Consider the following 18,185-nt stretch of genomic DNA (forward strand, 5'->3'; position numbering starts at 1 on the left):
TCGAACACGTCACGAAATTTCATCCAAATTGGACAAACCGTTTGATAATTATGGTGAAACACACAGACAAGCTAAATTAAAATCGACGACTTAAAACTCGGTTCAATAATGAGAAAGCTTTTTTTTCAAGAGGTTTGACAGAGGGAACTGTAACTGCTATGGTCTTATTGTCCCGAAATCGAAGAGAGAAGGAAGACAGGATAGGATATATATATAATAGACTGAATAAAGAAAGAAACTGAACGTATGTTAAAGATAAAAAATAATATGCAAGACTTTGTTTTCGCATACGCTACGAAATGTCGCCCAACTTGGTCTTTCGGCAGATCTAGAGAAAATATCTCTGAAACTTGAGACATTATTGCGTACAAACTCAATGACAATTTAGTGTAAGTAAATTGATAAAGGAACGATAACTAATAGCTATTTGTGACAAGCATCCGTGATTAACACGGGTTTTTATTATTAGTAAACTGGACATGAAAAGTAGAAACACACTACATCATGGAGCTCACATCACATGATAGTTCTGTGTTTCTACCTTGAGACTTCGAAAAACTATTTCCTAAAGACCTCGTTCTTTTCCTCACCAGGTCTACGAGTAATCGATACCTCCATCATGCCCACCACGACTGGCGGTCACACGGTCGCCCCCGCCTACATGATTGGAGAACGAGGCTCCGATTTCGTCAAAGAGGACTGGCTCCAGAACTCCGACTTTGACGTCGTCGAGAACAAATTCGGTCCTGGCGACAAGAGCTCGAAGCCCAAAGCGAAACCGCCGACGGTGGATTTCGATGATAACAGTAACGGCGTCGGAGAGTTTGACGTCCGCGCTGTTTTAGGGAATGCAGCGTTGAGGGCCGACGACAGATCCGGCTACGCCAACCCGCACTACGCCAACATACGGTCCCTCGAAGCCAACTCTAGAACATACCTGGGCGAAGCCTCTAGGACGAATCAAGGTGGTAAACCCTCGGGGACGTGGGGCGGATTTACGGGTAACTTTGCACCTCAATATTCTCCGGCAGGGTTTACCGCGAATCAGCAGCGGTATAGCTTTAACTTGAATCCATTCGCGCAGTTCTTTAGAAATAAACGAGCATCTTGATATAAGAGAATTGGGTTTTTATTTTTATTTTACTATACAGGGAAAGGTGATTCTAAACTAGTCAACAGAAGTCGATCGATGTCGATCAACGACCAGTGGCGGTATATTAAGCTGTGTCCAAACATAATCGACCGGCCGCCGATCAATACCGATCGACGGCGAGGGGAAACTATGTTATCGAGGCAGTGTGGACGGATCAGTCGACATCGATCGACACGCGACGGCCGGTCGACTATGCGTAGAGACACTCATGCTCCGACTGTCTGACAGATTTTGGTCAGTCAGTCTCCAGACCGTCTGAGATACTAGAAGTCTGAAGCTTTTTCGTTCATTCTGAAGTCTGGTCTGGTATCGAGAGATACTTCTTTTGTAGCTAGGTGTGTAGTGTGCCCTTATAAAGTGAGTAAAAATTGTAAATATGTATGTCAATAGGGCCGGGTTTCTTTACTAATTTACTGCTGGAACATGGTTTATTAGAAAGATTTTATTTACTGGAGTAAAAACCTAGAGAAAACAGCTGGTTCATTTCGTTTTCAGAATACTTTTTATATTGATTTATTAAAATTATCATTGAGCAAAAATTAAAAATCAAGAGGAATAGGTTTAAGTATAATAATTAATTTTTAAATAAAGTAACGTTTAGGTAAGTTTTGATTAGAAATGTACATGACGACATTATAAATAAAGTTGAAAAATAAAATGAAAATAATTTAACAAAAGAATTTATATCGTTGATTACCTAAGTTCGGAAACATTTAAACAGAGTTTAATAAGATTAGAATTAAATTAACAATTGATTAAAATTAATAAATCACGTTATAATAGGGAACAATAACATTTAATAATATCTTAATGTTAAATAATGGAGAACATTTCCGTGTAAGTCCTCTCTTTTGAAAGACAAGATATTCCGTTGCCCATACCTAGGAATGAAGAATGAATTCAACTTAGGAGTGATTTTTAGTTTCTAATAAGTATCACGTTGGTAATTAATCACCATAAGTTCCAAAATATGGGCTCTTATTGGAATATCATTGAAATGTAAACGAACTAGTCTAAAAGCAAACAATTCTGCGAAAACTGTGTAAAATACACTAAAAAACACGGATATAGTGGTTATACCCGTAAAAAGTTTCCTGTTTTCTAAGGCCAACCACTCACTATCAGGTATTCCTAACAGGTAGAGGGTAGACCTGACAGACGGACCTGTTCAGGTGTACCTGATAATGAGTGGCTGCCCTAAAGGCTGTGATGACCATTGTTTTTGTACCCTAAGATTAAGAATATCTACACTTACTCGTACATAGCACCTCAGCTTCTTCATAAAGAACAACTTACTCCAAATTCATGAGAGACAACCCTATCATCATCTAAGATACATGGGTGACCCCAGGTTCAAGTCAATAGGACCAGTAATTACTTTTTTTTAAAGAGGTTTGACAGAGGGAACTGTAACTGCTATGGTCTTATCGTCCCGAAATCGAAGAGAGAAGGAAGACAGGATTCCCAAGATTAGTAGTTATACCTACATACCCATTTCCAATCTTCACCACTGATCAAAGAGAAATAAAACACAAGGAAAGATAAAAATACAAAAAAATAGAGGAGGAGAAGTGAAGAACAAGAAGTAGAAGAAGAGGAAGAAGAAATACAAAAAGAAAGAAGAAATAAAAACATCCTGGTACCTAGAGACGTCTAGTTAATATTCTTGTATGGACATTTCAAAAGTCGAATAAGAAAAAGGAGCTGAAAGAAATAGGGGGGATGTAGAACAAGCGACAAGAAGAAAGCATAAAGAAATCTAGGAAGATAGGAAGAGGGTACCCAAGGCGTCCAAGGAGAGATAGGGAAGGGGTACCAAAAGTCGTCCGACTACATTTCGATGATTTCCCACGACATTTGTCTCGGATTTTTATCCGACTGTCCTTTTCTTTTCATTTTTCTTCCTCCTCTTCTTCCTCCTTTTCTTCTTCTTCTTCTTCTCCTCCTCCTCTTCTTCCTCCTTCTTCTTCTTCTTCTTCTCCTTCTTCTTCTTCTTCCTTCTATTTTTCTTGTTTTTGTGTCTCTTTGTCTGTCTTTTTACTTACTTTATGTATTCTGTCTCACATTTCTGATTCTTTTACTTTTCCATCCTGGTTTTCGACATCTTTTTCTTCTTACCTAGTTCTTGTTTTCTCTCTCTCTCTCTCTCTCTCTCTCTCTCTCTTCTCCTTTCTCCTCCTCCCCCCCTCTACACTGTCCGAGTCTCTAAAGTGAGGCTTTATACCCATGTAATTGTAGACGACCAATACCTAGTTTTTCCATGTCTCGTCATCCGTCATCAGTTTCCTTGTGCGCATCCTGTTGTTTTTTCAAATCACCCCATCCTACTCATCATTTTATTCCCGTTTATTCTTGTATCATCTCTTCTTTGTCGACTTTACTTTTCTTGCTTCCTTCTTCTTTCTTCTTCTTTCTTCTCTCCTCTTCTTCTCGTGTGTTTTGTCTTCGTGCTTCTTCTCCTCCTACGTTAGGTCGTCTCCTCCTCTTTTTTCTTCTTCTTCTCCTTCTCCTTCTTCGTCTTCCCTCCTCCTTCTTCTTCATCATTTTCTCCTTCCTCGTTGTTTCCTCCTCTTTCTCCTCCTCTTCTTCTTCTCCTCCTCCTCCTCCTCCTTCTCCTCCTCCTAGTACCTTCTGATCTCTTATTCATTCCACTGATCTCCTTTTGTGTTTGCGTTAACTTCGCTGTTAAAAAACTTGGAAAGCTCGAACGCTACCAACATCATCATGAACAATTAAAAGCAAAACTTTGCACTCGAAGTTTGAAAGTTGAAAACTTGCTCTTGGTGTTTTTTATTTGTCTTCCATTACGTCCCGTACGTGACCGCGAATCACGAACGAGTCCTTTGGCGTCTAGATCAGGGTTGCTCAGGGTAGTGTTTTTGGCCCTCAAAACTGAGGTTTGACTTTTCAATGTTATGCCGATGCCGAAGCCCAGTATAAATGAGATATACCTAACACATATATATTTTATTATTTATCTTTGATCTTTTCTATTTTATCTTTTAGGCAGGAACAAATACCTAACACATATGAATGTTTCATACACATATATGTTTCATATGAATGTTCAGTTTCACCTGAATTGTAAGAAAGAAAAAGAAAAAAAAAAAACAATGTTACTTGTGTGGTCCTTCGAATTGGAATTCTCCTCTGGCCCGCGGACTTGCAAACTTGGAAACCCCTTGTCTAGAAATCTCGACTATTTCAAACTCTTACCTTTGTTTTGTTGTTCTTTCTATCAAGTACCTAGGTAATACCTACTTAGATAAAGGTACCTATGTAATACCTTCTTAGGTACATAAGTAGGTACCTCCTAATACTTACCTGTCTAGGTATCTTGTACCTAGTAATACCTACACGTAGTGCATAGTAAATTGCTTTGACTGCATTTGGCAAAGGCGATGACAATGGAATTCGTGACTGAAAGGATGAGGTTGAGACACGATAATTTCAAGTATGGAGGAAGACCGAAAAGATTGAGACACGATAATTTCAAGTATGGAGGAAGACCGAAAAGATTGAGACACGATAATTTCAAGTATGGAGGAAGACCGAAAAGATTGAGACACGATAATTTCAAGTATGGAGGAAGACCGAAAAGATTGAGACACGATAATTTCAAGTATGGAGGAAGACCGAAAAGATTGAGACACGATAATTTCAAGTATGGAGGAAGACCGAAAAGATTGAGACACGATAATTTCAAGTATGGAGGAAGACCGAAAAGATTGAGACACGATAATTTCAAGTATGGAGGAAGACCGAAAAGATTGAGGCACGATAATTTCAAGTATGGAGGAAGACCGAAAAGATTGAGGCACGATAATTTCAAGTATGGAGGAAGACAGAAAGGATTTTTGGTGACTGGTGTTTTACCCGGTATTCGGTATCAAGCGACCCTCCTCCTCACCCTATCTTCCTCACGAAAGGCCTGATTGGAGAGATGATAGTCCATCCGCTTACCAACCAAGCGCAACGTTTCTTAATCCAACTTCTATAAATATTGATTTTTTTTAAGAGGTTTGACAGAGGGAACTGTAACTGCTATGGTCTTATCGTCCCGAAATCGAAGAGAGAAGGAAGACAGGATTCCCCAAATGTTCACACAGAAAGACAAACCTTTGACCCTCCTCACTTTTCACCCCCTCCTTCCTCCCCCTTCCCCCTCCCTTAGCAGTGCTTGTGATGTTTTGATGGAAAAAAGAAGAAAAAATCAGGCACCTATCAATTTCAGTGTGGGACCCAATTGGTACTTAGACCCTCTCATCCCGGGACCCAGTTGGTAGCAGAAAACAGGTTTTGGGACCGAATTAGTTTCCTCCCGTAAAATGGAGTAGTTCCTGTAAGTATGCACATGATTATACGTATGTACCAAGAATTCCACATTAGCATTGCCTATGGACCTTGATTACCATTGCCTATGGACCTTGCAGACAAAGATCTAATGGCTTATGGGCTAATTAGAACACATGGAATAAATTCTTAGTTGGTTTTGGTACCATTAAAGTGAAAATCAGCCAGTCCAAAAAACCTCTATCCGTTTGAATAGTGCATGTAGCCCCCTTCTACATATTTTTAAATTAACCAAGTTTCCTTGAATCAAAAAGAAAATGACTGGGGAGTCCCAAATTGCCACTGCCGTCACAACTCCAGAAGATCAGTTGAAGAAGGACAAAATTTCTGGCCATCAAACCAAGAAGGACAAAAAGTTTCCTGGAAAACAGAAGATGAAGACATCTGATGTCACCAAAACCCAAGACGGAGGATTTGGCCACTCAAAAAAGAGTCTCTGGGAAAATTATTCAGAGCGTCTGGAGATGCTTCGAGAATTTATAAGAAAGTTATAAAAAAACAATTTTATAGAAGAAACCCTTTTCAATTCAAAATTGAAGTTTTTATTTGAGATACTATGTGTGAACAACATCGACCTTATGCGAGAGGAGACAATATTTATGAATGTTTCATGTTTCAAACGAATCAAAAGGGGAAATTTAATATAACATTTGAATATTTGTCATACGTATTTATAAAATTATGTTGTTACTCAATTCAATACGCTAAATTTCATGTCTAGACAAGAAATCGAACCACCGATCCTTCACCACGCCTACTTGTATAAATAAGAGGTTTAATATACCCCTAAAAGATCTGCTTAATATAACGACTCTTCCATCTTCAAAAAGCCCACTCTGAGGCTTGGGAGTAGGGGTAAGTGCCCCAAAAGATGGGTTAACCTTATACATATCTACGAATAATAGAGGGTCCAATGTACGAACCTGCTAAATCCAATGACTGGATTTATTGGATTTTTATTTTAACCTTTCTAATTAGGATTCTACACCAGCTTGACTCCATACACAAAAAGTCCACTCTGAGGTTTAGGTGTAGGGGCAAACAGCCCCAAAAGATGGGCTGAGCTTTATACGAATATAGGATTCCTACGTATGATTGTTCAGCAATCACAACTTATGATTGTTCAGAATGGTGGCGTAACCTAAAAGTCGCCATCGGGGCTAAGGAACATCTTCCTCGCGATGACCGACAGTTCCATGTCTATCGGTTTAGTGTGGTCGTACAGTGACGGCGCCTCACACAGAATGCCGAACGTTCCAGCGATGGACGCGATGGTGAACACCCAGAGGAAGAGACGGTCCAGGACCATCGCCACGAAGCCCCAGTCCTGGTCTTCCTGTAAGGAGAGAAAGGGCGATGGGGAGTTAAGCTGTGTCCACACCGGTCGTCGATCGACGAGATAAATCTATGTTGTCGAGGAAGAGTGGACGGTTCAGTCGACGTCGATTGACGGCCGGTCGACTATTTTGTGGACACACCCTTAGGGAAATTGAGGACTGCTAGAATAATTCTATGGCTTATAAGGATAAAGGTCAAAATGAAACATCAAACAAATGAAACATCTCAAAGGTCATCAAACATTTCAACATGAACCTCTGTTCTCCCTAGATTGGTCAAGGTGTTTGGAACTGTCAACTAGAGCCGTATTCAGGACTTTGTCAAGGGGGGAGGGGAGGCCGATGCTCCAAATATTTGGAGTCTAGCCTACCTAGGCCTACCCTAAATACGTGTTTAGAACTCTCCTTACAGGAATGTGTTTAGGACATGCAACAATGCATCGAGACAAGCACTTACGGCATTGAACTCGTCCTGGCGTTGCATATGATGCTGAATGAACTTCACATTGTGGATGGCCTTCTCTAATTCAAACGGATACTTCTTTCTCACGGCCGGCGCTATATCAGACAGACTCTCCTCTATGTTCAGCATGGAGGAGAGGCCGTAGTTGTCGTTACTGAGGGAGGACATCAGATTGTTAAACCGATTCGTGGCGTTGTTCCCGTTTAAACCGTTACAACCTCCTGGCGAAAAAAAACGGGGATGAGATTTCATGAGACGAAAAAAATCAAAAAATCTAATCATAAATCTTTGTGGTAAAGCAGAGAGCTTTTTCACAACTTTGTGGGTATCACAAGTCTTTCATTTACTCAATCATCATATTTATCATCGCTCGTTTCTTTTGACTTGTAATGCCGCCACTGGTCGCTACTCGATTAAAGTAGCTACTCACTTGTCCTCACGAGGCTGAGTGCACCCCGAACTCCAAGCAAAGAGCCGAAAAACTTCGACCCCGCCGGGAATCGAACTCACGAGGCTGAGTGCACCCCGAACTCCAAGCACAGAGCCGAAAAAACTTCGACCCCGCCGGGAATCGAACCCGGGACGTCTGGAGTGCAAGCCTAGTGTGATGCCCACTCGGCCACGGAGGCTAATGACCTTCGCCATCAATCTTACCCGGTCGGAACCGTCGCATAGACGAGGGAGACGACACGTTGGAACTCGACGCTGCGATCGTAGCGGCCGCCAGTGCGGTGCGCATCTGGTTGCGCTTGGCCTCACGCAGGCGCTTCTTGGCGGCCAAGTCCGCCAGTAGCTGTTCCGGGACGCGCATGAGCAGAAGTTTGGGCAGGGTTTTGATGAAGACGCGTCGTACCCAGGGCGACATTATGTGGGTGGAGGGCTTCCGGTAGTGGATGTTCAGAATGAAGATGGTTATTACAACGCAGAGGCCTGCGGACAGAGTAGTGGTTCGGAAAATGAGTTATCTTTACCATATTCTTGAGAGTTCATTGCAACAATAATTGGACTTATTTTATCATGAACAATTGAACACTCGTTCCTGTGTTGAAAGCCCAGAAGAAGTTTTTCTGGCCTTTCAGAACATAGTAACGAGTGTCCATGATAAAGTAAGTCTAAGCTAGGGCGCACATTGAGCTGCGTTACACAGTCAGGCAGCACAGCCGCGCAGTGCAGTTTAGGAAAATTGGAACTGTGTGACACTCATTGGTAATATCCTCTCACATTTTAGGAGACCCAGGTCGCGCGACTCCAATGTAAGGTATCGTTTTTATAGGTTTGGATCTTCAGATTGGTAATATCCTCTCACATTTTAGGAGACCCAGGTCGCGCGACTCCAATGTAAGGTATCGTTTTTATAGGTTTGGATCTTCAGGAGGCATCACGCGACTCCGCACTCTGTATGACTTTTAGTAGGGCGGCTACTCTAAGGTGTGGCCTGCTAAATGATAGTAATGGTCTTATAGCCAGCCTAGTTAGCTTGGTAGCACATTTACCTTGTAAGCGCTAGGCCGCGGGTTCAATTCCCGCCCGGGGCGGATTTTATCCTGGAAGGGATAACTTTCGTTCTCGGAAAGGGCTGGCTTTCTCCTATACTGTCTTCCGTCTCTCTTCGATTTCGAGACGATAAGACCCTAGCAGTTGCAGTTCCCTCTATCAAACCTCTTTAAAAAAGTCATCAATCTGATGTTTGTCACGGTAGGATTTTATACATTCAGCACGTGGTATTTGAAGTTGAAGTTCAAGTTCGAGAAATTTCAAGCGCATTCGACAAGGTACAAGGTTAGATCGAGACACCAGTCTATCTGGGAACTAATTAAATTTGATATCTGTTAATTAAGTGTTTATTTATTTATTTATTTATTTTTTTTTTTTTAAATTATACCTGAAATGCATAACTATGCAGACAAATTTATACGTCTAGTTCCTAGCACCAGCGGCGATAGCACATTGAATACATAAGTTCCCCACGGATCACTGAAGTTAGGCAACGTTGCGCGTGGTTAGTACCTGGCTGGTGACCATCTGGGGAATCGCTTGCTGCTGGGTTCCCTTTCCCACTCTGGCTGGGTGAGGTTGAAATGAGGCGGGTAGCTTGTCGCCGAATGGTGGGTAAAACCCCCGTCACTAGAAGACCTCAGTTGTTAAAGGTGACGTTAAACCCCTATACCTAGTTCCTTCAAGCCCCTGAAGTAATGTCCAATACATTCGGTCACCGGAGTCCTAATTGGAAGAGGGAGAGGTTGGGCTTTAGTGGGTCTGGATGTCGTCAAAAATTTCCTTTAAGCTTGTAATGCAGTTCCCTCTATCTGGGAGTTCTAATAATCCATAGTAGGTATTCATAGTAGGTTTGGAGGCCGCGGGCAGATAGAACACCAGGACGGACAAGTAGGAGATGCCGACGCAGGGGACGATGAGGTTGACCGTGTAAAAGAGGGTCTTCCGACGCAGGGTGATGTTGAAGAAGATGTCTGAGGGGAGAGGAAAAGACTGTGATTAGTAGATCGGTGGCGGATAGAAATGAAAATAGCTGGGGAAAGACAGATTAAGCTGTATTTTATTATGTGACTTTTTTATACTCAACATGGCTGAACCAATGAGATTCCAATTTGCAATTTGGACGTTAACACTTGCTTCACAAAGCAGAATCTCACAATCTTATTGGTTCAGCCATGTTGACTATAAAAAGTCAAATAATAAAATATCGTTTTCGTTTTAGTTGACGAGGACAGATGGGACTTCAGAGAGAAAAATTTAGTACAAAATCCCAACTTGCAGTGTGATATTAAAGAGAACGTCTTCTTCTTTTTCTTCGCCTTTTTCCCTGTTTAGACGGCTTCGTTTTTCGTCAGCCCTCGATCAGTCTTAGGGTGATTGCTTTTGGGCTGACATTTGGTTTTGGCTACAAAATTTTACGAGTATTCTTAGACTCGTAGACAGACTAGACGTAATTAATCTTTTCTCTCAGACCTAAGTAATATGTCTGCCATAGTATGTCACTTACCCGGATACGGTTCGGCACAGCACGTGTAGAATTTAACATGTCTCTCGGCCGGAACCCGTAGTATGTCCCACTCTACACTGGGATAGTATTCCCGCAAATCTATGCCCACTTCTACCTTGTCTTCACCTGCCTTCTGATTGATGTGCTTCAGATCGATCTAGAAATGAGAGGAGGGAAAAATCGGCTAAAATCATAAGATTGCTTCTGACGAAAAAAGAATGTTTCTAGTAACAGTAGAAGAGATGGACAAGAAACGAACGAGAGGACTGTTGGTCTCGGGCACCCTAATAGATTTAAGTCAGAAGACTGAAGGTAATCCCTTCAATCCAGTGAACCATCCCGTTCCCCATGGATCAACGAAGTAAAGCAACGTTGCAATGTGGTTGAAATCCTCATACGTTCTTCTGGCTTTCCCCGGTCTCACTCAAGTTGGGTGAGATTGATGCGAGGAGGGAGTAGCTTGTCGTCGAATGAAGGGTAAAACCTTAGCAATTATAGTGAAGTTATATCCCTTAAAAATGAACTCTTCAAACTCTTTCTCTTCTTCTAGATTGTTGTGATTATACCCTTTTTATTCTTTCTCCTCTCTTCTCTCTTCCAAGCTCAGTGGTGCAGTGGTTAACGCGTTAGACTTTGGATCTGGAGGTTGGTGGTTCGAATCCTTACCTGAACTCCATCGTAGGTCCATGATCCGAACTTCATGAAGCAGGTCTGCTGATCAAACGGAAAATATCGGACGTCGATCTCACAGGACGATTTAAAGATGGCGGGGGGTGTCCATAGGACTTTGCCCGTGAAGTGAAGCACTGCCTTGGTCATGGTAGTGACCACGTATTCTCCATCGGCACTGGGGAGTGAAAGGGTTAAGGGATGAGAAATTAGTTTCCTTTGGTCCTAGGGAGAGTAAAGGTGTTAAGTTCGATTATTAGGGTCTAATTTAATTTAATTGCTTGGGGTCTGCCTTGTAAGCGCTAGGTCAAGGATTCGATTTCCGCCCGGGGCGGATTTTATCCTGAATGGACAAGGTTTGTTCTTGGAACGGCTGACTTTCTCCTATCCTGTCTTCCTTCCCTCTCCGATTTCGGGACAATAAGACCTTAGCAGTTACAGTTCCTTCTGTCAAACCTCTTTAAAAAAATCTTTGGTTATATTTATACAGGATGGGCTATTTAAAGTATTTTGGAGGACTTCATAACTTACTTATTATAGAGGACAATATCGGGTAGCCAAATATGTTCGGATGGGACGTATAGGTCCGTGACTCCACCGTACTCTAGCGGGTCCCATCTGAACTTGTGATCCTCCCATTCCTGTAGACAATATAATGAGAAAAATAGGACTGCCACAAAACACAATAAGTAGGATACAATACAACATAGCGTGATGCTACAATCATGTGGAATTGTAAGACGTTTCCCCAACAACAACAACAACAACAACAACAACAACAACAAACAGTACATGATAAGTACCTAGGGAACTTGGTCCGAAACAGACGCACCCTAGGTGCCAACCCGGAATAATCCGTGGAAAACATTATACGGAAACGGAATAAAACATTAATTATTAAGTGCAAAAAGTATGGGTTCCTTCATTCTTTTACATTTTTTTTTTTTTTTTTTTTTTTATGTACATAATAAAAATGTTATAGTATCTAAGCCTTATTGTTTATCAGATAAAATAAATATATAATAATAATAATAATAATAATAATAATAATAAACAAAACCAAAAGTGTATTATCATCTTGAAACTTTTAGAATACATTTTTAAGACAAACTGACAAACCTGAAAAAAAAAGGAAAAAATCATTCCCTCTCCTCTCCTTTCTCTCTCCCTCCCCCTCCCCTTCACTCACACAGGTTCTTTCCCACCCCTTTTTCTCGAGTAGGCATCCAACATGAAAACAAATACTAACTTTTATTTCCCCTGAAGCGAACTTATCGGATGGAGTGCAAACTGTTCGAACTATTGTGAAGTGCCGAGTGAATTGCAGACAGAGTGATCGTTTTGAATAAGGACTTTCTGAACAGCACTTCTTGTTCTCTTGAGCAGGGTAAACGTTATTCCAGATAGTATCAGCTGTATCAGAGATGGATGGGGTAGAGAGGGAAAGAAGGAGATGGAGAGAGAGAGAGAGAGAGAGAGAGAGAGAGAGAGAGAGAGAGAGAGAAGGAAAAGGAGAGAGAAGGACAGGGAAGGAAAGAAACGAACTTGCTAATCTTTATGTCAAAATTTAGAACTTGCTTCATTCATAGTAGGTTTCTCATGTTCTGCTCGTCAATACTAAGTATGTCAATACTAAGTTCCCTCAAGTTTCTCATATTCTGCTCGTCAATACTAAGTAGGTATGTCTGTTTTCTCAATGGTGTTAATTATTAGTCATTTATTACACAAATCATAGTGCATATTAAAACACGTTATAATTATGTATGAGTGTGAAACTGTGAACTGCCCGTGTGCCAACAAACCACATGTCATCGGATAGACAACTTACGTAACTCACTACACGTGTAAAATAAATGTAATGTGTAAAATGGGAAGAACGCCAATTCGGTCCCATGACCTTTTTTCTTAAGGTAGTCGACTACCAATTGGGTCCCGTATACCTGTAATGACTTGGATGAAATAAATGAGAGTTTTAATTTTTAACAATATTACAACGTTCTTTTTCTATTGTTCACAAGTAGAAGAAATGATTCTGCTTTATTTGTACTTAATTAATTAATACACCCATAATTTCCCGAGATTTTTCAATACAATCAACAAAATTTTCGGTACTTATTCAGAAGCTATGACAGAGAACAAGAAAGCTCCTTTTTGTGTTCAACCTAACCCTATAACACTGGTCACTGCTCATTTGTGCCAGTTCTTTTGGTAGCGATCACTCTAAAGTTTTAGACTAGGAAGATTCAGCTCTAAGAACACAGTGCTTGTGATGTTTTGATGGAAAAAAGAAGAAAAAATCAGGCACCTATCAATTTCAGTGTGGGACCCAATTGGTACTTAGACCCTCTCATCCCGGGACCCAGTTGGTAGCAGAAAACAGGTTTTGGGACCGAATTGGTTTCCTCCCGTAAAATGGAGCAGTTCCTGTAAGTATGCACATGATTATACGTATGTACCAAGAATTCCACATTAGCAGTGCCTATGGACCTTGATTACCATTGCCTATGGACCTTGCAGACAAAGATCTAATGGCTTATGGGCTAATTAGAACACATGGAATAAATACAAAACTGAGAATCGAACGTCAAACCCCAGATTACGAGTCCAACTTTCTACCCCTCACTTACTGGGTCTACTTTGTACTATGAATTGAAAAGTCAACTTACGTGCTCAAGCCATACGTTAGTGGTGAGGATTTGATCTTTCAAATTCTGAAACAAAAGAAATAGAATAGGAATTAGGTAGGTACCTACCTGGAATACCTACGTAAAATTTTATGCTATCGCTAGTGTCCAAAAGGGTACGAAAAAAAACCACCCAAACTTCCACTCATGACTTTCGCCAAGGAGATACTTCAACAAATCAACACCCTGGCTGCCTCCATTAAGTTTACCCACCGAAACCCATGTATGAAAACATCTCCCTTAACATGAGAGACAGACTCTTTAATTCTTTGAATTTTTTCATCAAACAAACTGAGCAATTTCACTCAGAGGTCCTCTTTCAAAGAACCATTGAAATTATGTACATAAAATTGGCAGAAAGTGTGGTAAAAAAAATCACCTTTGGCGCATAATAAAACAGGACTTACTCCTAGAAGTACCAATAATTTATCTGAAAAACTCACCAAGTCGATAAGCTGCGACAATCGCAAGCCAAGTTTAACCAGCACGGTGTCATTATCCGACGACACAGGTCGAATCAGTCGATTATAGTTACTCAGTAGATCGTCATACAGGCGCTTGGCGTCCGGGTTACTACGGGTACCAGCCAGAAATAGGAGGACCAGAAAAATAGGGGGAAGGAGCCACATGTCGGTACGAAGGGGTTAGTGGACCACCATGACGAGTAGGGGAAAGACGCTTGATATGAGCTCCCAAGGGGGGAGTTTTTTACCCTAAACTATGGATCATATCAAGGGAGAATAGCTGATTAACTGGAAAAATTTCACACTTTAGATGATTCCCAGGGAAAATTTGGTTAAAAATTTTAAAAAATTAAAGCATGTACCTAAGAAGGAAAACCCACTGAAACCAGGCAGTTTACGATTTTGTAATTTCGAAAATCATTCACAATTGTTGAGAGATAGTCTTGATTCTAGTTCTCTTGAAAATTATTAATAGAAATACAAAACAAATGGAATTGGAAATTAAAGGTGAAACAATTGAAAATGGAAATCACTAAAAACCAACAATTGTAAAAATTAAAATGGGAAAAAAACACAATTAATTATTTAATTAAAATTTTAATTTCCGAAACACCCTCTTACACGACCATCGAAAGCTGCAACAAACAGGGTAATGCTGTCAAGAGAAAACACAGAAAGCACAGAACTTTATTCTGAGAACTGAAAAAAAAAGCTAAAATGGGATGCTGTGAGACTGAGAAAACCCTCTCCTCTCCCCACCAAACTGGAGCTCCGGCCCCTTCCCCTCTTTCAGCTTCCCCTACTTTTTACCTTCTCCTCCTTTTAGATCTCCCTCTATCACTTCCCCTCCATCTCCAACAATTCTTTCCCCTCAATCTCCTCTCTTCCTGCCTCTCCTCTTCCTCTTTCTTCTTTTTCTCCTTCTCCTCCTCCCCCATTTAGATCTCCTTCCATTCCTTCCCCTCTTTCTCTTCTTTTCATTTCTTCCCCTTCCCCTCCTTTTCTGCCTCCTCTTTTTTCTTTCCCCTTCTTCTCCTATTCTTTTACCTCCTTATTCTTGTCCTCTACTACTTCCTTCCATCTCTCCTCGTACTCTTCCTTTCCTCTCTTTTCTCCTTTCTCTTCCACCTCTCCTTCTAGCCCTTCTTTTCATTTCTTCCCCTTCCCCTCCTTTTCTGCCTCCTCTTTTTTCTTTCCCCTTCTTCTCCTATTCTTTCACCTCCTTATTCTTGTCCTCTACTACTTCCTTCCATCTCTCCTCGTACTCTTCCTTTCTCTTCCACCTCTCCTTCTAGCCTCACCATGTCACCTTCTTCTCCTCTCTTACCCTATTCTATTTCGTCTCCTTCCCTCAAACTCAGGGAACGATGCTACGACACAGACCACAAGAGTCTAATGTAGCAGTTTTTTCATTGCTACATTTGTTACGAAATAAAAACGCTGGTAAAACGCTCTTTTTCTTCTTCTTCTTCTTCTTCTTCTTCTTCTTCTTCTTCTTCTTCTTCTTCTTCTTCTTCTTCTGCTTCTTCTCCTTCTTTATCTTCCTCTTCTTTCTTTTTTTCGGGCTGTAGGTAAATCTGTCAATCAAAGAGGGATGATAAATAAGTGGGTGTGAAAATGGATAGAAAGGAAATCTTTTTCTTCATCTTCTTTCTTTTTTTCGGGCTGTAGGTAAATCTGTCAATCAAAGAGGGATGATAAATAAGTGGGTGTGAAAATGGATAGAAAGGAAAATTGTTTTTCTTCTTTCCCCGGATCACGCAAGAGACAAAATGTGTCCATCAAAAACTAATTCCCTTGTCCATCAAAAACTAAGGGGGAAAAAGCTTCTTCTCCTTCTTTTTCTTCCTCTTCTTTCTTTTTTTCGGGCTGTAAACCTGTAAATCTGTCAATCAAAGAGGGATGATAAATAAGTGGGTGTGAAAATGGATAGAAAGGAAAATTGTTTTTTCTTCTTTCCCCGGATCACGCAAGAGACAAAATGTGTCCATCAAAAACTAATTCCCTTGTCCATCAAAAACTAATTCCCTTGTCCATCAAAAAATGAGGGGGAAAAAACTACTTGGTGGGGGAAAAAATCCCTTCTCAGCCAGCCTAGTTAGCTTGGAAGAGAGTTTCCCTTGTAAGCGCTAGGTCGCGGGTTCGCTTCCAGCCCGGGGACGATTTTATCCTAAACAGATAACGTTCGTTCTCGGAACGGGACGGCTGGCTTTCTATCCTGCGTTCCTTCTCTCTTCGTCAGTCTAGATAGCTAGGAAGAGAGTTTCCCTTGTAAGCGCTAGGTCGCGGGTTCGCTTCTAGCCCGGGGACGATTTTATCCTAAACAGATAACGTTCGTTCTCGGAACGGGACGGCTGGCTTTCTATCCTGCGTTCCTTCTCTCTTCGATTTCGGGACGATAAGATCTTAGCAGTTACAGTTCCCTCTATCAAAACTCTTGAAAACCAATTTGCTTGAAAATTTAGGTAGGTAGATAGTTTTAGTTGGTATGTTTTGATAATTGATTCCAGGTTTTAGTAATTGATTTCAGAGAAAGAGAGAGAGAGAAAAAGACAGAGTGAGTGAGAGAGAAACAGGTGATTGATTGATATCATGTGCGGAGAGAGAAGGAAATAGAGTGTGAGACAGTGAGAGAGAATTTAACAGCTTCTAACTTCGGTACTGAGTAAATATTAAATACCTATCTCAAATAACAAAGAAAATAGGAAATTTTGTTTTTTTAACTAATATAGAAATCCCCGATGCACTCGGACGTGAGGCGACTGAGATATTAGCGAAAAAGAGAGAACGGTTTGGTGTGACTGTAATGCCTCGGCTCTCGGAATAGGTTAATACCACGGGAAGAATTTTACGTAGAATTACATAAAATCAGACTTTGTAGAGAATGCGGTGTAATTTATACAACACAAGGAATAGGTTAATACCACGGGAAGAATTTTACGTAGAATTACATAAAATCAGACTTTGTAGAGAATGCGGTGTAATTTATACAACACATGTGAAAAAGTAAAAAGAAAGACTGCGTTAAATACTTACAGCTGTAGTTACTTTACAGTACAACAAGAACTGAGCTGTATTTTATTGGTACATCCGCCAAGATATGGATTACTTCTTGGATTTTTTTCGTCGAAATTTCACTCAGAGGCCCTCTTTCAGAATAACCATTGAAAATACATAAGTGCTCCGTGGCAGCATGTGTGGTCACGCTGTTACGTCCAAGGAGAAATCTCCTTGATGGATAATTAAATAAACTATACAGCTATGCTTGAAGTTTAGATACCTAGGTCTGGCGGACCGTCTTTATGTGTGTGGCTGAAAAAGCTACATACCTAGGTCTATGAGACCGCAGTCTGTCAAAACGTCTGAACGTGAGTGGCGGTCATCATGCCGTCTGTTTAATCTTTTGATGTGTCCACACATAGTCAACCTCGTCAACCGACCGTTGATCGATGGTCGATCGACAAGGTGAAGAGGTGAATCAATGATGTCGAGGCAGTGTACGGTTTCAGTCGACATCGATGGTCGGTCGGCGCGGTCGACTATGTGTGGACACAGCTTTTGACTCATCAACAAGTATCATGGTTTTGACTCACCAACAAGTATCATGGTAAACAGCAGGTATTTGCCGAGCAACGGTAGAGCGAGCGAGGTCGACGGTATGATTTCCGAGATGAGGAGGAAGAACATCGTCTGCGACAGCAGGATGGTGATGCAGAGGGCAATCTTCTCGTTGGAGGCCGAAATAAGCTGGTAGGTACTCTACGAGATGGAAAATAGGACTAATCTTATACATATTATAAGAACATATACCTATAAGCTCCTTGCCTATAAGTACCTAGGTACATAGGTCATTATAAAACTCTCATGTGAACAAATTACAGCACGTTGCATACCTACTTTATATTTACCAGGTACTCGGACAAAATTGGGAGCAGCTATGTAGCTGTTCAATAGAAAAATCTAATGAAATGCAAAATATGTACCTCTACCTACCCTTGGTGGGACAATTAGTTCATAAAATCAGGGTTCTTCTGTACTTTCCTTACTTAGGGTAGAGAATA

The 18,185-nt window shown here is 41.0% G+C and overlaps 2 protein-coding genes across 2 annotated transcripts; one reads left to right on the forward strand and one right to left on the reverse strand.

Annotated features, from left to right (window-relative positions):
- Positions 1-371: 371 nt before the first annotated feature.
- On the forward strand, positions 372-2,593 carry LOC113469624. Its single transcript, XM_026827465.1, has 2 exons — positions 372-389; positions 594-2,593. Exon 2 carries the CDS (start codon positions 620-622, stop codon positions 1,109-1,111), a length of 492 nt encoding a protein of 163 aa, XP_026683266.1. The 5' UTR covers positions 372-389; positions 594-619; the 3' UTR covers positions 1,112-2,593.
- A 3,674-nt stretch (positions 2,594-6,267) lies between these two features.
- LOC103514517 (acetylcholine receptor subunit alpha-L1) lies at positions 6,268-14,799 on the reverse strand. Its single transcript, XM_008479412.3, has 9 exons — positions 14,104-14,799; positions 13,643-13,687; positions 11,508-11,617; positions 10,974-11,154; positions 10,308-10,464; positions 9,592-9,774; positions 7,961-8,236; positions 7,301-7,527; positions 6,268-6,842 (listed from the first exon to the last, which is right to left on the reverse strand). The coding sequence occupies exons 1-9, from the start codon at positions 14,287-14,289 to the stop codon at positions 6,648-6,650; spliced, it is 1,560 nt and encodes a 519-aa protein (XP_008477634.1). The 5' UTR covers positions 14,290-14,799; the 3' UTR covers positions 6,268-6,647.
- Between the last annotated feature and the right edge of the window lie 3,386 nt (positions 14,800-18,185).

Source organism: Diaphorina citri, unplaced genomic scaffold (genome assembly GCF_000475195.1).
Source record: "Diaphorina citri unplaced genomic scaffold, Diaci psyllid genome assembly version 1.1 scaffold1159, whole genome shotgun sequence".
NCBI classification, from domain to species: Eukaryota; Metazoa; Arthropoda; class Insecta; order Hemiptera; family Psyllidae; genus Diaphorina; species Diaphorina citri.

What these genes read in the sequence shown, in the direction of transcription:
- LOC113469624 (XM_026827465.1), top strand. Translation starts at nt 620, where the DNA reads ATGCCCACCACGACTGGCGGTCACACGGTCGCCCCCGCCTACATGATT.
- LOC103514517 (XM_008479412.3), bottom strand. Translation starts at nt 14,289, where the DNA reads ATGTGGCTCCTTCCCCCTATTTTTCTGGTCCTCCTATTTCTGGCTGGT. An exon ending in GATATTGTCCTCTATAATAA is followed by an intron (nt 11,155 to 11,507) that starts GTAAGTTATGAA and finishes TTCACTCCCCAG; the next exon opens with TGCCGATGGAGAATACGTGG. An exon ending in TATGCGACGGTTCCGACCGG is followed by an intron (nt 7,528 to 7,960) that starts GTAAGATTGATG and finishes TTTTTTCGCCAG; the next exon opens with GAGGTTGTAACGGTTTAAAC.